At 44.8% G+C, this 26,005-nt stretch overlaps 2 protein-coding genes across 3 annotated transcripts in view; both read left to right on the top strand.

The window, feature by feature from the left end:
• The window catches only part of LOC115118359 (butyrophilin-like protein 10), an 804,641-nt gene that overhangs the window by 746,876 nt on the left and 31,760 nt on the right, over positions 1-26,005 (top strand). The gene's annotated exons all lie outside the window — the stretch shown is intronic.
• Positions 1-26,005, top strand: part of LOC135574210 (Fc receptor-like protein 5) — a 54,293-nt gene that overhangs the window by 18,269 nt on the left and 10,019 nt on the right. For both annotated transcript variants that reach the window (XM_065025140.1, XM_065025139.1), the window contains exons 2-4: positions 17,130-17,174; positions 19,626-19,886; positions 21,260-21,502. In XM_065025140.1, coding sequence (XP_064881212.1) covers positions 17,130-17,174; positions 19,626-19,886; positions 21,260-21,502 — 549 coding nt within the window. The remainder of the gene's footprint in view (positions 1-17,129; positions 17,175-19,625; positions 19,887-21,259; positions 21,503-26,005) is intronic.

The following is a 26,005-nucleotide window of genomic DNA, read 5'->3' as shown; positions in this document are numbered from 1 at the left end:
GCTGAGAGTCTCCTCTTTCCATAGTGGGGTCATAGTGGGGTCATATTAGTTTGTAGCTGAGTCCTCTTTCCATAGTGGGGTCATATTAGTTTGTAGCTGAGTCTCCTTTCCAGCTGAGTCTCCTCTTTCCATTCCATATTAGTTTGTAGGGTCATGGGGTTAGTTTGTAGCTGAGAGTCTCCTCTTTCCATAGTGGGTCATATTAGTTTGTAGCTGGGGAGTCTCCTCTTCTTTCCATAGTGGGGTCAGTTTGTAGCTGAGTCTCTCTTTTTTGTAGCTGAGAGTCTCCCTTTCCATAGGTTTGTAGCTGAGAGTCTCCCCTTCCATAGTGGGGTCATATTAGTTTGTAGCTGAGAGTCTCCTCTTTCCATAGTGGGGTCATATTAGTTTGTAGCTGAGTCTCCTCTTTCCATAGTGGGGTCTGAGTCTCCTCTTTCCATAGTGGGGTCATATTAGTTTGTAGCTGAGTCTCCTCCTTTCCATAGTGGGGTCATATTAGTTTGTAGTTTGTAGCTGAGTCTTTCCATAGTGGGGTCATATTAGTTTGTAGCTGAGTTCCTCTTTCCATAGTGGGGTCATATTAGTTTGTAGCTGAGAGTCTCCTCTTTCCATAGTGGGGTCATATTAGTTTGTAGCTGAGAGTCTCCTCTTTCCATAGTGGGGTCATATTAGTTTGTAGCTGAGTCTCCTCTTTCCATAGTGGGGTCATATTAGTTTGGGGTCTAGTAGGCCATATTAGTTTGTATCTGAGTCTCCTCTTTCCATAGTGGGGTCATATTAGTTTGTAGCTGAGTCTCCTCTTTCCATAGTGGGGTCATGAGAGTCTCCCTCTTTCCATAGTGGGGTCATATTAGTTTGTAGCTGAGTCTCCTCTTTCCATAGTGGGGTCATATTAGTTTGTAGCTGAGAGTCTCCTCTTTCCATAGTGGGGTCATATTAGTTTGTAGCTGAGTCTCCTCTTTCCATAGTGGGGTCATATTAGTTTTGTAGCTGAGAGTCTCCCTTTTCCTTTCCATAGTGAGTCCAGTGGGGTCATATTAGTTTGTAGCTGAGAGTCTCCTCTTTCCATAGTGGGGTCATATTAGTTTTAGCTGAGAGTCTCCTCTTTCCATAGTGGGGTCATATTAGTTTGTAGCTGAGTCTCCCTTTCCATAGTGGGGTCATATTAGTTTGTAGCTGAGTCTCCCTTTCCATAGTGGGGTCATATTAGTTTGTAGCTGAGTCTCCTCTTTCTTTTCCATAGTGGGGTCATATTAGTTTGTATCTGAGTCTCCTCTTTCCATAGTGGGGTCATATTAGTTTGTAGCTGAGTCTCCTCTTTCCATAGTGGGGTCATATTAGTTTGTATCTGAGTCTCCTCTTTCCATAGTGGGGTCATATTAGTTTGTAGCTGAGGTCATATTAGTTTGTAGCTGAGATTTCCATAGTGGGGTCATATTAGTTTGTAGCTGAGAGTCTCCTCTTTCCATAGTGGGGTCAGCTGAGAGTCTCCTCTTTTCCATAGTGGGGTCATGTTAGTTTGTAGCTGAGAGTCTCCCCTTTCCATAGTGGGGTCATATTAGTTTGTAGCTGAGTCTCCTCTTTCCATAGTGGGGTCATATTAGTTTGTAGCTGAGTCTCCTCTTTCCATAGTGGGGTCATATTAGTTTGTAGCTGAGAGTCTCCTCTTTCCATAGTGGGGTCATAGTGGGGTCATATTAGTTTGTAGCTGAGTCCTCTTTCCATAGTGGGGTCATATTAGTTTGTAGCTGAGTCTCTTTCCATAGTGGGGTCTTTCCTTTAGTGGGGTCATATTAGTTTGTAGCTGAGAGTCTCCTCTTTCCATAGTGGGGTCATATTAGTTTGTAGCTGAGAGTCTCCTCTTTCCATAGTGGGGTCATATTAGTTTGTAGCTGAGAGTCTCCTCTTTCCATAGTGGGGTCATATTAGTCATAGTTAGTTTGTAGCTGAGTCTCCTCTTTCCATAGTGGGGTCATATTAGTTTGTAGCTGAGAGTCTCCTCTTTCCAGTGGGGTCATATTAGTTTTTAGCTGAGGTCCTTTCCATAGTGGGGTCATATTAGTTTGTAGCTGAGTCTCCTCTTTCCATAGTGGGGTCATATTAGTTTGTATCTGAGTCTCCTCTTTCCATAGTGGGGTCATATTAGTTTGTAGCTGAGTCTCCTCTTTCCATAGTGGGGTCATATTAGTTTGTAGCTGAGAGTCTCCTCTTTCCATAGTGGGGTCATATTAGTTTGTAGCTGAGCTGAGAGTCTCCTCTTTCCATAGTGGGGTCATATTAGTTTGTAGCTGAGAGTCTCCTCTTTCCATCCAATGTGGGGTCATATTAGTTTGTATCTGAGTCTCCTCTTTCCATAGTGGGGTCATATTAGTTTGTAGCTGAGTCTCCTCTTTCCATAGTGGGGTCATATTAGTTTGTAGCTGAGAGTCTCCTCTTTCCATAGTGGGGTCATATTAGTTTGTAGCTGAGTCTCCCCTTTCCATATTGGGGTCATATTAGTTTGTCGCTGAGTCCTCTTTCCATAGTGGGGTCATATTAGTCTCCTCTTTCCATAGTGGGGTCATATTAGTTTGTAGCTGAGTCTCCCTTTCCATAGTGGGGTCATATTAGTTTGTAGCTGAGAGTCTCCTCTTTCCATAGTGGGGTCATATTAGTTTGTAGCTGAGAGTCTCCTCTTTCCATAGTGGGGTCATATTAGTTTGTATCTGAGTCTCCTCTTTCCATAGTGGGGTCATATTAGTTTGTATCTGAGTCTCCTCTTTCCATAGTGGGGTCATATTAGTTTGTAGCTGAGAGTCTCTCCTTTCCATAGTGGGGTCATATTAGTTTGTATCTGAGTCTCCTCTTTCCATAGTGGGGTCATATTAGTTTGTATCTGAGAGTCTCCTCTTTCCATAGTGGGGTCATATTAGTTTGTATCTGAGAGTCTCCTCTTTCCATAGTGGGGTCATATTAGTTTGTAGCTGAGTCTCCTCTTTCATAGTGGGGTCATATTAGTTTGTAGCTGAGGTCATGGGGTCATATTAGTTTGTAGCTGAGTCTCCTCTTTCCATAGTGGGGTCATAGTTCATATTAGTTTGTAGCTGAGAGTCTCCTCTTTCCATAGTGGGGTCATATTAGTTTGTAGCTGAGTCCTCTTTCCATAGTGGGGTCATATTAGTTTGTAGCTGAGTCTCCTCTTTCCATAGTGGGGTCATATGGGGTTTGTAGCTGAGTCTCCTCTTTCCATAGTGGGGTCATATTAGTTTGTAGCTGAGTCTCCTTTCATAGTGGGGTCCTGAGAGTCTTTCCATAGTGGGGTCATATTAGTTTGTAGCTGAGAGTCTCCTCTTTCCATAGTGGGGTCATATTAGTTTGTAGTCTGTAGCTGAGTCTCCTCTTTCCATAGTGGGGTCATTAGTTTGTAGCTGAGTCTCCTCTTTCCATAGTGGGGTCATATTAGTTTGTAGCTGAGAGTCTCCTCTTTCCATAGTGGGGTCATATTAGTTTGTAGCTGAGAGTCTCCCCTTTCCATAGTGGGGTCATATTAGTTTGTAGCTGAGTCTCCTCTTTCCATAGTGGGGTCATATTAGTTTTTGTCCATAGTGGGGTCATATTAGTTTGAGTCTCCCTTTCCATAGTGGGGTCATATTAGTTTGTGCTGAGTCTCCCTTTCCTGGGGTCATATTAGTTTGTAGCTGAGTCTCCTCTTTCCATAGTGGGGTCATATTAGTTTGTAGCTGAGAGTCTCCTCTTTCCATAGTGGGGTCATATTAGTTTGTAGCTGAGTCTCCTCTTTCCTTTCCAGTTTGTAGCTGAGTGGGGTCATATTAGTTTGTATCTGAGAGTCTCCTCCTTTCCATAGTTTGTGGGGTCATATTAGTTTGTAGCTGAGACTCCTTTCCATAGTGGGGTCATATTAGTTTGTAGCTGAGAGTCTCCTCTTTCCATAGTGGGGTCATATTAGTTTGTAGCTGAGTCTCCTCCTTTCCATAGTGGGGTCATATTAGTTTGTAGCTGAGTCTCCCTTTCCATAGTGGGGTCATATTAGTTTGTAGCTGTCTCCCTTTCCATTGTGGGGTCATATTAGTTTGTAGTCTCCTCTTTCCTGGGGTCATATTAGTTTGTCTGAGTCTCTTTCCATAGTGGGGTCATATTAGTTTGTATCTGAGAGTCTCCTCTTTCCATAGTGGGGTCATATTAGTTTGTAGCTGAGAGTCTCCTCTTTCCATAGTGGGGTCATATTAGTTTGTACCTGAGAGTCTCCCCTTTCCATAGTGGGGTCATATTCGTTTGTAGCTGAGTCTCCCCTTTCAATAGTGGGGTCATATTAGTTTGTCCCTGAGTCTCCCCTTCCCATAGTGGGGTCATATTAGTTTGTCCCTGAGTCTCCCCTTTCCATAGTGGGGTCATATTAGTTTGTAGCTGAGAGTCTCCTCTTTCCATAGTGGGGTCATATTAGTTTGTACCTGAGAGTCTCCTCTTTCCATAGTGGGGTCATATTAGTTTGTAGCTGAGAGTCTCTCCTTTCCATAGTGGGGTCATATTAGTTTGTATCTGGGAGTCTCCTCTTTCCATGGTGGGGTCACATTAGTTTGTAGCTGAGAGTCTCCTTTCCATAGTGGGGTCATATTAGTTTGTATCTGAGAGTCTCCTCTTTCCATAGTGGGGTCAAATTAGTTTGTATCTGAGTCTCCCCTTTCCATAGTGTCCTAGTGGGGTCATATTAGTTTGTAGCTGAGTCTCCTCTTTCCATAGTGGGGTCATATTAGTTTGTATCTGAGTCTCCTCTTTCCATAGTGGGGTCATATTAGTTTGTAGCTGAGAGTCTCCTTTTTCCATAGTGGGGTCATATTAGTTTGTAGCTGAGAGTCTCCTCTTTCCATAGTGGGGTCATATTAGTTTGTAGCTGAGAGTCTCCTCTTTCCATAGTGGGGTCATGTTAGTTTGTAGCTGAGAGTCTCCTCTTTCCATGGTGGGGTCATATTAGTTTGTAGCTGAGTCCTCTTTCCATAGTGGGGTCATATTAGTTTGTAGCTGAGAGTCTCCCCTTTCCATAGTGGGGTCATATTAGTTTGTAGCTGAGTCCTCTTTCCATAGTGGGGTCATATTAGTTTGTAGCTGAGTCCTCTTTCCATAGTGGGGTCATGTTAGTTTGTAGCTGAGAGTCTCCTATTTCCATAGTGGGGTCAAATTAGTTTGTAGCTGAGTCTCCTTTCCAAAGTGGGGTCATATTAGTTTGTAGCTGAGTCCTCTTTCCATAGTGGGGTCATATTAGTTTGTAGCTGAGTCCTCTTTCCATAGTGGGGTCATGTTAGTTTGTAGCTGAGAGTCTCCCTCTTCCCATAGTGGGGTCATATTAGTTTGTATCTGAGTCTCCTCTTTCCAATGTGGGGTCATATTAGTTTGTATCTGAGTCTCCTCTTTCCATAGTGGGGTCATATTAGTTTGTAGCTGAGTCTCCTCTTTCCATAGTGGGGTCATATTAGTTTGTAGCTGAGAGTCTCCTCTTTCCATAGTGGGGTCATAGTGGGGTCATATTAGTTTGTAGCTGAGTCCTCTTTCCATAGTGGGGTCATATTAGTTTATAGCTGAGTCTCCCCTTTCCATAGTGGGGTCATATTAGTTTGTAGCTGAGTCTCCTTTCCATAGTGGGGTCATATTAGTTTGTAGTTGAGAGTCTCCTCTTCCCATAGTGGGGTCATATTAGTTTGTAGCTGAGAGTCTCCTCTTCCCATAGTGGGGTCATATTAGTTTGTATCTGAGTCTCCTCTTTCCAATGTGGGGTCATATTAGTTTGTATCTGAGTCTCCTCTTTCCATAGTGGGGTCATATTAGTTTGTAGCTGAGTCTCCTCTTTCCATAGTGGGGTCATATTAGTTTGTAGCTGAGAGTCTCCTCTTTCCATAGTGGGGTCATAGTGGGGTCATATTAGTTTGTAGCTGAGTCCTCTTTCCATAGTGGGGTCATGTTAGTTTGTAGCTGAGAGTCTCCTCTTTCCATAGTGGGGTCATAGTGGGGTCATATTAGTTTGTAGCTGAATCCTCTTTCCATAGTGGGGTCATATTAGTTTATAGCTGAGTCTCCTCTTTCCATAGTGGGGTCATATTAGTTTGTAGCTGAGTCTCCTTTCCATAGTGGGGTCATATTAGTTTGTAGCTGAGAGTCTCCTCTTCCCATAGTGGGGTCATATTAGTTTGTAGCTGAGAGACTCCTCTTCCCATAGTGGGGTCATATTAGTTTGTATCTGAGTCTCCTCTTTCCAATGTGGGGTCATATTAGTTTGTATCTGAGTCTCCTCTTTCCATAGTGGGGTCATATTAGTTTGTAGCTGAGTCTCCTCTTTCCATAGTGGGGTCATATTAGTTTGAATCTGAGAGTCTCCTATTTCCATAGTGGGGTCAAATTAGTTTTTCGCTGAGTCTCCTTTCCATAGTGGGGTCATATTAGTTTGTAGCTGAGAGTCTCCCCTTTCCATAGTGGGGTCAAATTAGTTTGTAGCTGAGTCCTCCTTTCCAAAGCGGGGTCATTTTAGTTTGTAACTGAGACTCCTTTCCATAGTGGGGTCATATTAGTTTGTATCTGAGAGTCTCCTCTTTCCATAGTGGGGTCATATTAGTTTGTATCTGAGAGTCTCCTCTTTCCATAGTGGGGTCATATTAGTTTGTAGCTGTCTCCCCTTTCCATTGTGGGGTCATATTAGTTTGTAGCTGAGAGTCTCCCCTTTCCATAGTGGGGTCATATTAGTTTGTAGCTGAGTCTCCTCTTTCCATAGTGGGGTCATATTAGTTTGTAGCTGAGAGTCTCCTCTTTCCATAGTGGGGTCATAGTGGGGTCATATTAGTTTGTAGCTGAGTCCTCTTTCCATAGTGGGGTCATATTAGTTTGTAGCTGAGTCCTCTTTCCATAGTGGGGTCATGTTAGTTTGTAGCTGAGAGTCTCCTCTTTCCATAGTGGGGTCATATTAGTTTGTATCTGAGAGTCTCCTCTTTCCATAGTGGGGTCATATTAGATTGTAGCTGAGAGTCTCCTCTTTCCATAGTGGGGTCATATTAGTTTGTACCTGAGAGGCTCCCCTTTCCATAGTGGGGTCATATTCGTTTGTAACTGAGTCTCCTTTCAATAGTGGGGTCATATTAGTTTGTCCCTGAGTCTCCCCTTCCCATAGTGGGGTCATATTAGTTTGTCCCTGAGTCTCCCCTTCCCATAGTGGGGTAATATCAGTTTGTAGCTGAGAGTCTCCTCTTTCCATAGTGGGGTCATATTAGTTTGTACCTGAGAGTCTCCTCTTTCCATAGTGGGGTCATATTAGTTTGTAGCTGAGAGTCTCTCCTTTCCATAGTGGGGTCATATTAGTTTGTATAGTCTCCTCTTTCCATGGTGGGGTCACATTAGTTTGTAGCTGAGACTCCTTTCCATAGTGGGGTCACATTCGTTTGTATCTGAGAGTCTCCTCTTTCCATAGTGGGGTCAAATTAGTTTGTATCTGAGTCTCCCCTTTCCATAGTGGGGTCATATTAGTTTGTAGCTGAGTCTCCTCTTTCCATAGTGGGGTCATATTAGTTTGTATCTGAGTCTCCTCTTTCCATAGTGGGGTCATATTAGTTTGTAGCTGAGAGTCTCCTTTTTCCATAGTGGGGTCATATTAGTTTGTAGCTGAGAGTCTCCTCTTTCCATAGTGGGGTCATATTAGTTTGTAGCTGAGAGACTCCTCTTTCCATAGTGGGGTCATGTTAGTTTGTAGCTGAGAGTCTCCTCTTTCCATGGTGGGGTCATATTAGTTTGTAGCTGAGTCCTCTTTCCATAGTGGGGTCATATTAGTTTGTAGCTGAGAGTCTCCCCTTTCCATAGTGGGGTCATATTAGTTTGTAGCTGAGTCCTCCTTTCCAAAGTGGGGTCATTTTAGTTTGTAGCTGAGACTCCTTTCCATAGTGGGGTCATATTAGTTTGTATCTGAGAGTCTCCTCTTTCCATAGTGGGGTCATATTAGTTTGTATCTGAGAGTCTCCTCTTTCCATAGTGGGGTCATATTAGTTTGTAGCTGTCTCCCCTTTCCATTGTGGGGTCATATTAGTTTGTAGCTGAGAGTCTCCCCTTTCCATAGTGGGGTCATATTAGTTTGTAGCTGAGAGTCTCCTCTTTCCATAGTGGGGTCATATTAGTTTGTATCTGAGAGTCTCCTCTTTCCATAGTGGGGTCATATTAGATTGTAGCTGAGAGTCTCCTCTTTCCATAGTGGGGTCATATTAGTTTGTAGCTGAGAGTCTCCTCTTTCCATAGTGGGGTCATATTAGTTTGTAGCTGAGAGACTCCTCTTTCCATAGTGGGGTCATGTTAGTTTGTAGCTGAGAGTCTCCTCTTTCCATGGTGGGGTCATATTAGTTTGTAGCTGAGTCCTCTTTCCATAGTGGGGTCATATTAGTTTGTAGCTGAGAGTCTCCCCTTTCCATAGTGGGGTCATATTAGTTTGTAGCTGAGTCCTCTTTCCATAGTGGGGTCATATTAGTTTGTAGCTGAGTCCTCTTTCCATAGTGGGGTCATGTTAGTTTGTAGCTGAGAGTCTCCTATTTCCATAGTTGGGTCAAATTAGTTTGTAGCTGAGTCCTCCTTTCCAAAGTGGGGTCATATTAGTTTGTAGCTGAGTCCTCTTTCCATAGTGGGGTCATATTAGTTTGTAGCTGAGTCCTCTTTCCATAGTGGGGTCATGTTAGTTTGTAGCTGAGAGTCTCCTCTTCCCATAGTGGGGTCATATTAGTTTGTATCTGAGTCTCCTCTTTCCAATGTGGGGTCATATTAGTTTGTATCTGAGTCTCCTCTTTCCATAGTGGGGTCATATTAGTTTGTAGCTGAGTCTCCTCTTTCCATAGTGGGGTCATATTAGTTTGTAGCTGAGAGTCTCCTCTTTCCATAGTGGGGTCATAGTGGGGTCATATTAGTTTGTAGCTGAGTCCTCTTTCCATAGTGGGGTCATATTAGTTTATAGCTGAGTCTCCCCTTTCCATAGTGGGGTCATATTAGTTTGTAGCTGAGTCTCCTTTCCATAGTGGGGTCATATTAGTTTGTAGCTGAGAGTCTCCTCTTCCCATAGTGGGGTCATATTAGTTTGTAGCTGAGAGTCTCCTCTTCCCATAGTGGGGTCATATTAGTTTGTATCTGAGTCTCCTCTTTCCAATGTGGGGTCATATTAGTTTGTATCTGAGTCTCCTCTTTCCATAGTGGGGTCATATTAGTTTGTAGCTGAGTCTCCTCTTTCCATAGTGGGGTCATATTAGTTTGTAGCTGAGAGTCTCCTCTTTCCATAGTGGGGTCATAGTGGGGTCATATTAGTTTGTAGCTGAGTCCTCTTTCCATAGTGGGGTCATGTTAGTTTGTAGCTGAGAGTCTCCTCTTTCCATAGTGGGGTCATAGTGGGGTCATATTAGTTTGTAGCTGAATCCTCTTTCCATAGTGGGGTCATATTAGTTTATAGCTGAGTCTCCTCTTTCCATAGTGGGGTCATATTAGTTTGTAGCTGAGTCTCCTTTCCATAGTGGGGTCATATTAGTTTGTAGCTGAGAGTCTCCTCTTCCCATAGTGGGGTCATATTAGTTTGTAGCTGAGAGACTCCTCTTCCCATAGTGGGGTCATATTAGTTTGTATCTGAGTCTCCTCTTTCCAATGTGGGGTCATATTAGTTTGTATCTGAGTCTCCTCTTTCCATAGTGGGGTCATATTAGTTTGTAGCTGAGTCTCCTCTTTCCATAGTGGGGTCATATTAGTTTGAATCTGAGAGTCTCCTATTTCCATAGTGGGGTCAAATTAGTTTTTCGCTGAGTCTCCTTTCCATAGTGGGGTCATATTAGTTTGTAGCTGAGAGTCTCCCCTTTCCATAGTGGGGTCAAATTAGTTTGTAGCTGAGTCCTCCTTTCCAAAGCGGGGTCATTTTAGTTTGTAACTGAGACTCCTTTCCATAGTGGGGTCATATTAGTTTGTATCTGAGAGTCTCCTCTTTCCATAGTGGGGTCATATTAGTTTGTATCTGAGAGTCTCCTCTTTCCATAGTGGGGTCATATTAGTTTGTAGCTGTCTCCCCTTTCCATTGTGGGGTCATATTAGTTTGTAGCTGAGAGTCTCCCCTTTCCATAGTGGGGTCATATTAGTTTGTAGCTGAGAGTCTCCTCTTTCCATAGTGGGGTCATAGTGGGGTCATATTAGTTTGTAGCTGAGTCCTCTTTCCATAGTGGGGTCATATTAGTTTGTAGCTGAGTCCTCTTTCCATAGTGGGGTCATGTTAGTTTGTAGCTGAGAGTCTCCTCTTTCCATAGTGGGGTCATATTAGTTTGTATCTGAGAGTCTCCTCTTTCCATAGTGGGGTCATATTAGATTGTAGCTGAGAGTCTCCTCTTTCCATAGTGGGGTCATATTAGTTTGTACCTGAGAGGCTCCCCTTTCCATAGTGGGGTCATATTCGTTTGTAACTGAGTCTCCCCTTTCAATAGTGGGGTCATATTAGTTTGTCCCTGAGTCTCCCCTTCCCATAGTGGGGTCATATTAGTTTGTCCCTGAGTCTCCCCTTCCCATAGTGGGGTAATATCAGTTTGTAGCTGAGAGTCTCCTCTTTCCATAGTGGGGTCATATTAGTTTGTACCTGAGAGTCTCCTCTTTCCATAGTGGGGTCATATTAGTTTGTAGCTGAGAGTCTCTCCTTTCCATAGTGGGGTCATATTAGTTTGTATCTGGGAGTCTCCTCTTTCCATGGTGGGGTCACATTAGTTTGTAGCTGAGACTCCTTTCCATAGTGGGGTCACATTCGTTTGTATCTGAGAGTCTCCTCTTTCCATAGTGGGGTCAAATTAGTTTGTATCTGAGTCTCCCCTTTCCATAGTGGGGTCATATTAGTTTGTAGCTGAGTCTCCTCTTTCCATAGTGCGGTCATATTAGTTTGTATCTGAGTCTCCTCTTTCCATAGTGGGGTCATATTAGTTTGTAGCTGAGAGTCTCCTTTTTCCATAGTGGGGTCATATTAGTTTGTAGCTGAGAGTCTCCTCTTTCCATAGTGGGGTCATATTAGTTTGTAGCTGAGAGACTCCTCTTTCCATAGTGGGGTCATGTTAGTTTGTAGCTGAGAGTCTCCTCTTTCCATGGTGGGGTCATATTAGTTTGTAGCTGAGTCCTCTTTCCATAGTGGGGTCATATTAGTTTGTAGCTGAGAGTCTCCCCTTTCCATAGTGGGGTCATATTAGTTTGTAGCTGAGTCCTCTTTCCATAGTGGGGTCATATTAGTTTGTAGCTGAGAGTCTCCTCTTTCCATAGTGGGGTCATATTAGTTTGTAGCTGAGAGTCTCCTCTTTCCATAATGGGGTCATATTCGTTTGTAACTGAGTCTCCCCTTTCAATAGTGGGGTCATATTAGTTTGTCCCTGAGTCTCCCCTTCCCATAGTGGGGTCATATTAGTTTGTCCCTGAGTCTCCCCTTCCCATAGTGGGGTAATATCAGTTTGTAGCTGAGAGTCTCCTCTTTCCATAGTGGGGTCATATTAGTTTGTACCTGAGAGTCTCCTCTTTCCATAGTGGGGTCATATTAGTTTGTAGCTGAGAGTCTCTCCTTTCCATAGTGGGGTCATATTAGTTTGTATCTGGGAGTCTCCTCTTTCCATGGTGGGGTCACATTAGTTTGTAGCTGAGACTCCTTTCCATAGTGGGGTCACATTCGTTTGTATCTGAGAGTCTCCTCTTTCCATAGTGGGGTCAAATTAGTTTGTATCTGAGTCTCCCCTTTCCATAGTGGGGTCATATTAGTTTGTAGCTGAGTCTCCTCTTTCCATAGTGGGGTCATATTAGTTTGTATCTGAGTCTCCTCTTTCCATAGTGGGGTCATATTAGTTTGTAGCTGAGAGTCTCCTTTTTCCATAGTGGGGTCATATTAGTTTGTAGCTGAGAGTCTCCTCTTTCCATAGTGGGGTCATATTAGTTTGTAGCTGAGAGACTCCTCTTTCCATAGTGGGGTCATGTTAGTTTGTAGCTGAGAGTCTCCTCTTTCCATGGTGGGGTCATATTAGTTTGTAGCTGAGTCCTCTTTCCATAGTGGGGTCATATTAGTTTGTAGCTGAGAGTCTCCCCTTTCCATAGTGGGGTCATATTAGTTTGTAGCTGAGTCCTCTTTCCATAGTGGGGTCATATTAGTTTGTAGCTGAGAGTCTCCTCTTTCCATAGTGGGGTCATATTAGTTTGTAGCTGAGAGTCTCCTCTTTCCATAATGGGGTCATATTAGTTTGTAGCTGAGTCCTCTTTCCATAGTGGGGTCATGTTAGTTTGTAGCTGAGAGTCTCCTATTTCCATAGTGGGGTCAAATTAGTTTGTAGCTGAGTCCTCCTTTCCAAAGTGGGGTCATTTTAGTTTGTAGCTGAGTCTCCTTTCCATAGTGGGGTCATATTAGTTTGTAGCTGAGAGTCTCCTCTTCCCATAGTGGGGTCATATTAGTTTGTAGCTGAGAGACTCCTCTTCCCATAGTGGGGTCATATTAGTTTGTATCTGAGTCTCCTCTTTCCAATGTGGGGTCATATTAGTTTGTATCTGAGTCTCCTCTTTCCATAGTGGGGTCATATTAGTTTGTAGCTGAGTCTCCTCTTTCCATAGTGGGGTCATATTAGTTTGAATCTGAGAGTCTCCTATTTCCATAGTGGGGTCAAATTAGTTTTTCGCTGAGTCTCCTTTCCATAGTGGGGTCATATTAGTTTGTAGCTGAGAGTCTCCCCTTTCCATAGTGGGGTCAAATTAGTTTGTAGCTGAGTCCTCCTTTCCAAAGCGGGGTCATTTTAGTTTGTAACTGAGACTCCTTTCCATAGTGGGGTCATATTAGTTTGTATCTGAGAGTCTCCTCTTTCCATAGTGGGGTCATATTAGTTTGTATCTGAGAGTCTCCTCTTTCCATAGTGGGGTCATATTAGTTTGTAGCTGTCTCCCCTTTCCATAGTGGGGTCATATTAGTTTGTAGCTGAGTCTCCTCTTTCCATAGTGGGGTCATATTAGTTTGTAGCTGAGAGTCTCCTCTTTCCATAGTGGGGTCATAGTGGGGTCATATTAGTTTGTAGCTGAGTCCTCTTTCCATAGTGGGGTCATATTAGTTTGTAGCTGAGTCCTCTTTCCATAGTGGGGTCATGTTAGTTTGTAGCTGAGAGTCTCCTCTTTCCATAGTGGGGTCATATTAGTTTGTATCTGAGAGTCTCCTCTTTCCATAGTGGGGTCATATTAGATTGTAGCTGAGAGTCTCCTCTTTCCATAGTGGGGTCATATTAGTTTGTACCTGAGAGGCTCCCCTTTCCATAGTGGGGTCATATTCGTTTGTAACTGAGTCTCCCCTTTCAATAGTGGGGTCATATTAGTTTGTCCCTGAGTCTCCCCTTCCCATAGTGGGGTCATATTAGTTTGTCCCTGAGTCTCCCCTTCCCATAGTGGGGTAATATCAGTTTGTAGCTGAGAGTCTCCTCTTTCCATAGTGGGGTCATATTAGTTTGTACCTGAGAGTCTCCTCTTTCCATAGTGGGGTCATATTAGTTTGTAGCTGAGAGTCTCTCCTTTCCATAGTGGGGTCATATTAGTTTGTATCTGGGAGTCTCCTCTTTCCATGGTGGGGTCACATTAGTTTGTAGCTGAGACTCCTTTCCATAGTGGGGTCACATTCGTTTGTATCTGAGAGTCTCCTCTTTCCATAGTGGGGTCAAATTAGTTTGTATCTGAGTCTCCCCTTTCCATAGTGGGGTCATATTAGTTTGTAGCTGAGTCTCCTCTTTCCATAGTGGGGTCATATTAGTTTGTATCTGAGTCTCCTCTTTCCATAGTGGGGTCATATTAGTTTGTAGCTGAGAGTCTCCTTTTCCATAGTGGGGTCATATTAGTTTGTAGCTGAGAGTCTCCTCTTTCCATAGTGGGGTCATATTAGTTTGTAGCTGAGAGACTCCTCTTTCCATAGTGGGGTCATGTTAGTTTGTAGCTGAGAGTCTCCTCTTTCCATGGTGGGGTCATATTAGTTTGTAGCTGAGTCCTCTTTCCATAGTGGGGTCATATTAGTTTGTAGCTGAGAGTCTCCCCTTTCCATAGTGGGGTCATATTAGTTTGTAGCTGAGTCCTCTTTCCATAGTGGGGTCATATTAGTTTGTAGCTGAGAGTCTCCTCTTTCCATAGTGGGGTCATATTAGTTTGTAGCTGAGAGTCTCCTCTTTCCATAATGGGGTCATATTAGTTTGTAGCTGAGTCCTCTTTCCATAGTGGGGTCATGTTAGTTTGTAGCTGAGAGTCTCCTATTTCCATAGTGGGGTCAAATTAGTTTGTAGCTGAGTCCTCCTTTCCAAAGTGGGGTCATTTTAGTTTGTAGCTGAGACTCCTTTCCATAGTGGGGTCATATTAGTTTGTATCTGAGAGTCTCCTCTTTCCATAGTGGGGTCATATTAGTTTGTATCTGAGAGTCTCCTCTTTCCATAGTGGGGTCATATTAGTTTGTAGCTGTCTCCCCTTTCCATTGTGGGGTCATATTAGTTTGTAGCTGAGAGTCTCCCCTTTCCATAGTGGGGTCATATTAGTTTGTAGCTGAGAGTCTCCTCTTTCCATAGTGGGGTCATATTAGTTTGTATCTGAGAGTCTCCTCTTTCCATAGTGGGGTCATATTAGATTGTAGCTGAGAGTCTCCTCTTTCCATAGTGGGGTCATATTAGTTTGTACCTGAGAGTCTCCCCTTTCCATAGTGGGGTCATATTCGTTTTTAACTGAGTCTCCCCTTTCAATAGTGGGGTCATATTAGTTTGTCCCTGAGTCTCCCCTTCCCATAGTGGGGTCATATTAGTTTGTCCCTGAGTCTTCCCTTCCCATAGTGGGGTAATATCAGTTTGTAGCTGAGAGTCTCCTCTTTCCATAGTGGGGTCATATTAGTTTGTACCTGAGAGTCTCCTCTTTCCATAGTGGGGTCATATTAGTTTGTACCTGAGAGTCTCCCCTTTCCATAGTGGGGTCATATTCGTTTGTAACTGAGTCTCCCCTTTCAATAGTGGGGTCATATTAGTTTGTCCCTGAGTCTCCCCTTCCCATAGTGGGGTCATATTAGTTCGTCCCTGAGTCTCCCCTTCCCATAGTGGGGTAATATCAGTTTGTAGCTGAGAGTCTCCCCTTTCCATAGTGGGGTCATAATAGTTTGTAGCTGAGAGTCTCCTCTTTCCATAGTGGGGTCATATTAGTTTGTAGCTGAGAGTCTCCCCTTTCCACAGTGGGGTCATATTAGTTTGTAGCTGAGAGTCTCCTCTTTCCATAGTGGGGTCATAGTGGGGTCATATTAGTTTGTAGCTGAGTCTCCCTTTCCATAGTGGGGTCATATTAGTTTGTAGCTGAGAGTCTCCCCTTTCCATCGTGGGGTCATATTAGTTTGTTTGTATCTGAGTCTCCCCTTTCCATAGTGGGGTCATAGTGGGGTCATATTAGTTTGTAGCTGAGAGTCTCCTCTTTCCATAGTGGGGTCATATTAGTTTGTAGCTGAGAGTCTCCTATTTCCACAGTGGGGTCATTGTAGTTTGTAGCTGAGAGTCTCCTCTTTCCATAATGGGGTCATATTAGTTTGTAGCTGAGAGTCTCCTCTTTCCATAGTGGGGTCATATTAGTTTGTATCTGAGAGTCTCCTCTTTCCATAGTGGGGTCATATTAGTTTGTAGCTGAGAGTCTCCTCTTTCCATAGTGGGGTCATATTAGTTTGTAGCTGAGTCCTCTTTCCATAGTGGGGTCATATTAGTTTGTAGCTGAGAGTCTCCCCTTTCCATAGTGGGGTCATAGTGGGGTCATATTAGTTTGTAGCTGAGAGTCTCCTCTTTCCATAGTGGGGTCATATTAGTTTGTAGCCGAGAGTCTCCCCTTTCCATAGTGGGGTCATAGTGGGGTCATATTAGTTTGTATCTGAGAGTCTCCCCTTTCCATAGTGGGGTCATATTAGTTTGTATCTGAGAGTCTCCCCTTTCCATAGTGGGGTCATATTAGTTTGTATCTGAGAGTCTCCCCTTTCCATAGTGGGGTCATATTAGTTTGTAGCTGAGAGTCTCCCCTTTCCATAGTGGGGTCATATTAGTTTGTAGCTGAGACTCCTCTTTCCATAGTGGGGTCATATTAGTTTGTATCTGAGAGTCTCCCCTTTCCATAGTGGGGTCATATTAGTTTGTAGCTGAGTCTCCTCTTTCCATAGTGGGGTCATATTAGTTTGTATCTGAGAGTCTCCCCTTTCCATAGTGGGGTCATATTAGTTTGTAGCTGAGAGTCTCCTCTTTCCATAGTGGGGTCATATTAGTTTGTATCTGAGAGTCTCCTCTTTCCATAGTTGCATAGCAGTTGTTTGTATTATGTTAATTAGATTAATGTATATGTGTCAATATACTATTAATTGTTATCTCTGTTACTGTGGTGTTTCAGTGTTTACATCATGTACCACAGTGATAGTTCTCTCTCTGTATTTCAGTGTTTACATCATGTACCATAGTGATAGTTCTCTCTGTGTGTTTCAGTGTTTCCATCATGTACCATAGTGATAGTTCTCTCTGTGTGTTTCAGTGTTTACATCATGTACCATAGTGATAGTTCTCTCTGTGTGTTTCAGTGTTTCCATCATGTACCATAGTGATAGTTCTCTGTGTGTTTCAGTGTTTACATCATGTACCATAGTGATAGTTCTCTCTGTGTGTTTCAGTGTTTACATCATGTACCATAGTGATAGTTATCTCTGTGTGTTTCAGTGTTTACATCATGTACCATAGTGATAGTTCTCTCTGTGTGTTTCAGTGTTTCCATCATGTACCATAGTGATAGTTATCTCTGTGTGTTTCAGTGTTTCCATCATGTACCATAGTGATAGTTCTCTCTCTGTGTTTCAGTGTTTACATCATGTACCATAGTGATAGTTCTCTCTGTGTGTTTCAGTGTTTACATCATGTACCATAGTGATAGTTCTCTCTGTGTGTTTCAGTGTTTACATCATGTACCATAGTGATAGTTCTCTCTGTGTGTTTCAGTGTTTACATCATGTACCATAGTGATAGTTCTCTCTGTGTGTTTCAGTGTTTACATCATGTACCATAGTGATAGTTCTCTTTGTGTGTTTCAGTGTTTACATCATGTACCATAGTGATAGTTCTCTCTGTGTGTTTCAGTGCTGTTGAGTACACTGGTATACTGTAGCCTCGGACAAGGTGGAGGTGAGTACATTTATCTATATTCATCACTTGTTCTATAATAGTAACATTTCTCTATATTCATCACCTGATCTATAATAGTAACATTTATCTATATTCATCACCTGTTCTATAATAGTAACATTTATCTATATTCATCATCTGTTCTATAATTGTAACATTTATCTATATTCATCAACTGTTCTATAATAGTAACATTTCTCTATATTCATCACCTGTTCTATAATAGTAACATTTCTCTATATTCATCACCTGTTCTATAATAGTAACATTTCTCTATATTCATCACCTGTTCTATAATAGTAACATTTCTCTATATTCATCACCTCTTCTATAATAGTAACATTTCTTCCCGGTCTCTACAGTGATAGTCTGACCCCACTCAACACTCTCTCTCGTTGATGTCTCTCTGTTTGCATCTAGATCTACTGTCTCTATTATATTATATTATTACCTACCCCTACACTAGCCCTACCTACCCCTACACTAACCCTACCTGCACTACACTAACTCTGGCTACCCCACACTGGCACTGCCTGCCCTACACTGGCCCTACCTACCCTACACTAACCCTACCTGCCCTACACTAACCCTGCCTGCCCTACACTAACCCTACCTGCCCTACACTAACCCTGCCTGCCCTACACTAGCCCTGCCTGCCCTACACTGGCCCTGCCTGCCCCTGCACTAACCCTGCCTGCCCCTGCTCTGGCTCTAAATGCCCTGCACTAACCCTGCCTGCCCTGCTCAACCCTGCCTGCCCTGCACTGGCCCTGCCTGCCCCCTGCTCTAACTCTAAAATGCCTGCACTAGCCCTGCCTGCCCTGCACTGGCCCTGCCTGCCCTGCACTGGCCCTGCCTGCCCTGCACTGGCCCTGCCTGCCCTGCACTGGCCCTGCCTGCCCTGCACTGGCCCTGCCTGCCCTGCACTGGCCCTGCCTGCCCTGCCTGCCCTGCACTGGCCTGCCTGCCCCTGCTCTGGCCCTGCCTGCCCCTGCTCTGGCCCTGCCTGCCCTGCACTGGCCCTGCCTGCCCTGCCTGCCCTGCACTGGCCCTGCCTGGCCTGCACTGGCCCTGCCTGGCCTGCACTAGCACTGCCTGCCCTGCACTGGCCCTGCCTGCCCACACTGGCCTATACTAACCCTGCACTGGCCCTGCCTGCCCCTGCACTGGCCCTGCCTGCCCTACACTGGCCCTGCCTGCCTGCACTAGCCCTGCCTGCCCTGCAACTGCACTGCCTGCAGGTGCACTAGCCCTGCCTGCCCTGCACTAACCCTGCCTGCCCCTGCACCAGCCCTGCCTGCCCTGCACTGGCCCTGCACTGCCCTGCACTAGCCCTATCTGCCCTGCTCTGGCCCTACCTGACCTGCACTAGCCCTGCCTGCCCTGCATTGGCCCTACCTACCCTACATTGGAGCCCTGCCTGCCCTGCACTAGCCCTACCTGCCATGCACTAACGCTGCCTGCCCTGCAATAACACTGCATGCCCCTGCTCTGGCCCTACCTGCCCTGCTCTGGCCCTACCTGACCTGCACTGGCCCTGCCTGCCCTGCACTGGCCCTGCCTGCCCTGCACTAGCCCTACCTGCTCTGCACTAGCCCTGCCTGCCCAGCACTGCTCTGCCTGCCCTGCACTGGCCCTGCCTGCCCTGCACTAACCCTACACTGCCCTGCACTAACCCTACCAACCTGGCCCTACACTGGCCCTCCTACCCTACACTAACCCTACCTACCCCTACACTAACCCTACCTGCCCTACACTACCCAGCCTACCCTTAACTAACCCTGCTGCCCTTACATTAACCATTCCTGCTCTGCACCCCCTGCACTGGCTCTGCCTGCCCTGCACTAACCCTGCCTGCCCTACCTGCCCTACACTAACCCTACCTGCCCTGCACTAACCCTGCCTGCCCTGCACTGGCTCTGCCTGCCCCTGCACTGAGCCCTGCCTGCCCCTGCACTGGCCCTGCCTGCTCTGCACTGGCCCTGCCTGCCCAGCACTAGCTCCTGCCTGCCCTGCACTGGCCCTACCTACCCTGCACTGGCCCTGCCTGCCCTGCACTATGGCTGCCAGCCTGGCCCTACACTGGCCCTCCTACCCTACAGAACCCTACCTGCCCTACACTAACCCTACCTACCCTACACTAACCCTACCTACCCTTAACTAACCCTACGCTACCCTTACATTAACCATTCCTACTCTACACTACCCCTACACTAACTCTACCTACCCTACACTAACCCTACCTACCCCTACCTACCCCTACACTAACCCTACCTACCCTACACTAACCCTACCTACCCTACACTAACTCTACCTACCCCTACACTAACCCTACCTACCCCTACACTAACCCTACCTACCCTACACTAACCCTACCTACCCCTACACTAACCCTACCTACCATACACTAACCCTAGCTACCCCTACACTCTTTCTCTCTCTCTGTTCCAGACTCTCTGAGTGTCAGTCCTGACAGATCTCAGTTCTTTAAATATGAGTCTGTCTCTCTGAGCTGTGAGGTTCAGGGGGACTCTGCTGGATGGAGACCGAAGAGATCCACAGTCTCTGGGGATCGTTCAGATTGTGGAAGAAAATGGGGAAAACCACAAGGGTCTTCATGCAACGTGTCACTAATACCATCAGACAGTGGAGTGTACTGGTGTGAGTCTGGGTCTGGAGAACACAGCAATGCTGTCAACATCACAGTACCTGGTATGTCCACAAACACCATCTACTAACATTATAGTGTTTAGTGGTTCATCTGGTTTCAGATAGATGATGTTATGTTTATATATGATGTTAATATATTATATACAGCTGGAGCTGTGATCCTGGAGAGACCTGTTTATATATTATATACAGTTGGTGCTGTGATCCTGGAGAGACCTGTTTATATATTATATACAGCTGGAGCTGTGATCCTGGAGAGACCTGTTTATATATTATATACAGATGGAGCTGTGATCCTGGAGAGACCTGTTTATATATGATGTTTATATATTATATACAGTTGGAGCTGTGATCCTGGAGAGACCTGTTTATATATTATATACAGCTGGAGCTGTGATCCTGGAGAGACCTGTTTATATATTATATACAGATGGAGCTGTGATCCTGGAGAGACCTGTTTATATATTATATACAGTTGGTGCTGTGATCCTGGAGAGACCTGTTTATATATTATATACAGTTGGTGCTGTGATCCTGGAGAGACCTGTTTATATATTATATACAGCTGGGGCTGTGATCCTGGAGAGACCTGTTTATATATTATATACAGCTGGAGCTGGGATCCTGGAGAGACCTGTTTATATATGATGTTAATATATTATATACAGCTGGTGCTGTGATCCTGGAGAGACCTGTTTATATATTATATACAGCTGGAGCTGTGATCCTGGAGAGACCTGTTTATATATGATGTTAATATATTATATACAGATGGAGCTGTGATCCTGGAGAGACCTGTTTATATATGATGTTTATATATTATATACAGCTGGAGCTGTGATCCTGGAGAGACCTGTTTATATATTATATACAGATGGTGCTGTGATCCTGGAGAGACCTGTTTATATATTATATACAGATGGAGCTGTGATCCTGGAGAGACCTGTTTATATATGATGTTTATATATTATATACAGATGGAGCTGTGATCCTGGAGAGACCTGTTTATATATGATGTTTATATATTATATACAGATGGAGCTGTGATCCTGGAGAGACCTGTTTATATATTATATACAGTTGGAGCTGTGATCCTGGAGAGACCTGTTTATATCTGATGTTTATATATTATATACAGATGGAGCTGTGATCCTGGAGAGACCTGTTTATATATTATATACAGTTGGAGCTGTGATCCTGGAGAGACCTGTTTATATATGATGTTTATATATTATATACAGTTGGAGCTGTGATCCTGGAGAGACCTGTTTATATATGATGTTTATATATTATATACAGTTGGAGCTGTGATCCTGGAGAGACCTGTTTTTATATGATGTTTATATATTATATACAGTTGGAGCTGTGATCCTGGAGAGACCTGTTTATATATGATGTTTATATATTATATACAGATGGAGCTGTGATCCTGGAGAGCCCTGCCCTTCCTGTGACTGAGGGAGATTCTGTGACTCTGCGCTGCAGATATCAGGTAACTCTCTCTAACCTCACAGCTGATTTCTACAAAGATGGATCCCTCATCAGGGCTGAGACTACAGGAGAGATGACCATCCCTGCAGTATCCAAGTCAGATGAAGGCCTCTACAAGTGTACCAACTCTGAAGGAGAATCACCAGAGAGCTGGATGACTGTGACAGGTGAGAATATGAGAAACCTTGACATTCAGATTATCTGGTTCTTCTTTACACTGTTAAGAGGTGCTGAAACCTGCATTATAAACTGGGTGGTTCTTCTTTACACTGTTAAGAGGTGCTGAAACCTGCATTATAAACTGGGTGGTTCTTCTTTACACTGTTAAGAGGTGCTGAAACCTGCATTATAAACTGGGGGGTTCCAGCCGATTGACAAAACATGTTTACTTCAGATCAAATAAAATGTTATTTGTCACATGATGCTGCCACCGCTTCAAGACAAATAACATTGTGCTCTGAATACAACCTCACAGTGAACAAAATACAGATAAGAATAAGAGATAAAGGTAACAATTAAAGAGCAAAATAACTGGTACAGAGTCAGTGTGGAGGCTTTATACAGGGTATTACGGTACAGAGTCAATGTGGAGGCTATATACAGGGGGTACTGGTACAGAGTCAATGTGGAGGCTATATACAGGGTATTACGGTACAGAGTCAATGTGGAGGCTATATACAGGGGGTACTGGTACAGAGTCCATGTGGAGGCTATATACAGGGTATTACGGTACAGAGTCAATGTGGAGGCTTTATACAGGGTATTACGGTACAGAGTCAATGTGGAGGCTATATACAGGGTATTACGGTACAGAGTCAATGTGGAGGCTATATACAGGGTATTACGGTACAGAGTCAATGTGGAGGCTTTATACAGGGTATTACGGTACAGAGTCAATGTGGAGGCTATATACAGGGTATTACGGTACAGAGTCAATGTGGAGGCTTTATACAGGGTATTACGGTACAGAGTCAATGTGGAGGCTATATACAGGGTATTACGGTACAGAGTCAATGTGGAGGCTATATACAGGTATTACGTACAGAGTCAATGTGGAGGCTATATACAGGGTATTACGGTACAGAGTCAATGTGGAGGCTATATACAGGGTATTACGGTACAGAGTCAATGTGGAGGCTATATACAGGGTATTACGGTACAGAGTCAATGTGGAGGCTATATACAGGTTATTATGGTACAGAGTCAATGTGGAGGCTATATACAGGGGGTACCGGTACAGAGTCAATGTGGAGGCTATATACAGGGGGTACCGGTACAGAGTCAATGTGGAGGCTATATACAGGGTACCGGTACAGAGTCAATGTGGAGGCTATATACAGGGTACCGGTACAGAGTCAATGTGGAGGCTATATACAGGGGGTACCGGTATAGAGTCAGTGTGGAGGCTTTATACAGGGGGTACTGGTACAGAGTCAATGTGGAGGCTTTATACAGGGGGTACCGGTACAGAGTCAATGTGGAGGCTATATACAGGGGGTACCGGTATAGAGTCAGTGTGGAGGCTATATACAGGGGTACCGGTACAGAGTCAATGTGGAGGCTATATACAGGGGTACTGGAACAGAGTCAATGTGGAGGCTTTATACAGGGGTACCGGTACAGAGTCAGTGTGGAGGCTTTATACAGGGGTACCGGTACAGAGTCAATGTGGAGGCTATATACAGGGGGTACTGGTACAGAGTCAATGTGGAGGCTATATACAGGGGTACCGGTACAGAGTCAGTGTGGAGGCTATATACAGGGGTACCGGTACAGAGTCAATGTGGAGGCTATATACAGGGGTACTGGTACAGAGTCAATGTGGAGGCTATATACAGGGGGTACCGGTACAGAGTCAATGTGGAGACTATACAGGGGTACGGTACAGAGTCAATGTGGAGGCTATATACAGGGGGTACCGGTACAGAGTCAATGTGGAGACTATATACAGGGGTACCGGTACAGAGTCAATGTGGAGGCTATATACAGGTATACGGTACAGAGTCAATGTGGAGGCTATATACAGGGGTACCGGTACAGAGTCAATGTGGAGTCTATATACAGGGGTACCGGTACAGAGTCAATGTGGAGGCTATATACAGGGGTGCTGGTACAGAGTCAATGTGGAGGCCATATACAAGTGCAGTACAGAGTCAATGTGGAGGCCATATACAGGGGGTACCGGCACAGAGTCAATGTGGAGGCTATATACAGGGGGTACTGGTACAGAGTCAATGTGGAGGCTATATACAGGGGGTACTGGTACAGAGTCAATGTGGAGGCTATATACAGGGGGTACTGGTACAGAGTCAATGTGGAGGCTATATACAGGGTACTGGTACAGAGTCAATGTGGAGGCCATATACAGAGGTACCCGGTACAGAGTCAATGTGGAGGCTATATACAGGGGGTACTGGTACAGAGTCAATGTGGAGGCTATATACAGGGGGTACTGGTACAGAGTCAATGTGGAGGCTATATACAGGGTTACCGGTACAGAGTCAATGTGGAGACTATATACAGGGTATTACGGTACAGAGTCAATGGAGGCTATATACAGGTACCGTACAGAGTCAATGTGGAGGCTATATACAGGGGGTACCGGTACAGAGTCAATGTGGAGGCTATATACAGGGTATTACGGTACAGAGTCAATGTGGAGGCTATATACAGGGTACCGGTACAGAGTCAATGTGAGGCTATATACAGGGTATTACGGTACAGAGTCAATGTGGAGGCTATATACAGGGGGGTGCGGTACAGAGTCAATGTGGAGGCTATATACAGGGGGTACCGGTACAGAGTCAATGTGGAGGCTATATACAGGGTATTACGGTACAGAGTCAATGTGGAGGCTATATACAGGGTATTACGGTACAGAGTCAATGTGGAGGCTATATACAGGGGGTAACCGGTACAGAGTCAATGTGGAGGCTATATACAGGGTATTACGGTACAGAGTCAATGTGGAGGCTATATACAGGGTATTACGGTACAGAGTCAATGTGGAGGCTATATACAGGGTATTACGGTACAGAGTCAATGTGGAGGCTATATACAGGGTGTTACGGTACAGAGTCAATGTGGAGGCTATATACAGGGGGTAGTGCAGAGTCAATGTGGAGGCTATATACAGGGTATTACGGTACAGAGTCAATGTGGGAGGCTATATACAGGGTGTTACGGTACAGAGTCAATGTGGAGGCTATATACAGGGTGTTACGGTACAGAGTCAATGTGGAGGCTATACAGGTATTACGGTACAGAGTCAATGTGGAGGCTATATACAGGGTGTTACGGTACAGAGTCAATGTGGAGGCTATATACAGGGTACCGGTACAGAGTCAATGTGGAGGCTATATACAGGGTATTACAGTACAGAGTCAATGTGGAGGCTATATACAGGGGGTACCGTACAGAGTCAATGTGGAGGCTATATACAGGGTATTACGGTACAGAGTCAATGTGGAGGCTATATACAGGGGTACCCGGTACAGAGTCAATGTGGAGGCTATATACAGGGGGTACCTGTACAGAGTCAATGTGGAGGCTATATACAGGGGGTACAGAGTCAATGTGGAGGCTATATACAGGGGTACCGGTACAGAGTCAATGTGGAGGCTATATACAGGGGGTACAGAGTCAATGTGGAGGCTATATACAGGGTATTACGGTACAGAGTCAATGTGGAGGCTATATACAGGGGGGTACCGGTACAGAGTCAATGTGGAGGCTATATACAGGGGGTACCGGTACAGAGTCAATGTGGAGGCTATATACAGGGGGTACGGTACAGAGTCAATGTGGAGGCTATATACAGGGGGTACCGGTACAGAGTCAATGTGGAGGCTATATACAGGGGTACCGGTACAGAGTCAATGTGGAGGCTATATACAGGGGCACCGGTACAGAGTCAATGTGGAGGCTATATACAGGGGGTACCGGTACAGAGTCAATGTGGAGGCTATATACAGGGGGTAACAGTACAGAGTCAATGTGGAGGCTATATACAGGGGGTACTGGTACAGAGTCAATGTGGAGGCTATATACAGGGGGTACCGGTACAGAGTCAATGTGGAGGCTATATACAGGGGGTACCGGTACAGAGTCAATGTGGAGGCTATATACAGGGGGTACCGGTACAGAGTCAATGGGCACCAGTTAGTTGAGGTAATATGTACATGTAGGTAGAGTTAATAAAGTGACTATTATACTATAGATAATAACAGAGTAGCAGCAGCATAGAAGAGGGTTTGGGGGGCAATTAGTAGTAGTAGGGTAGTCATTTGATTCAATGTTCAGGTCTCTTATGATTTGGGAGTAGAAGCTGTTTAGAAGCCTCTTGGACCTAGACTTGGTGCTCCGGTACCGCTTGCCGTGAGTTAGCAGAGAGAACGCTCTATGACTATGGGTGGCTGGAGTCTTTGACAATCTTTAGGGCCTTCCACCGCCTGGATGGCAGGAAGCTTGGCCCCAGTAATGTACTGACCCTGTAGTGCCTTGCGGTCAGATGCCGAGCAGTTGCCGTACCAGGCAGTGATGCTCTCGATGGTGCAGCTGTAGAACCTTTTGAGGATCTGAGGTCCCATGCCAAATCTTTTCAGTCACCTGAGTGGGAATAGGTTTTGTCGTGCCCTCTTCATGACTGTCTTGGTGTGCTTGGACCATGT

This window comes from Oncorhynchus nerka, linkage group LG12, assembly GCF_034236695.1.
Source record: "Oncorhynchus nerka isolate Pitt River linkage group LG12, Oner_Uvic_2.0, whole genome shotgun sequence".
In the NCBI taxonomy this organism is placed as follows: Eukaryota; Metazoa; Chordata; class Actinopteri; order Salmoniformes; family Salmonidae; genus Oncorhynchus; species Oncorhynchus nerka.
This window is presented reverse-complemented; position numbering and strand designations above follow the sequence as displayed.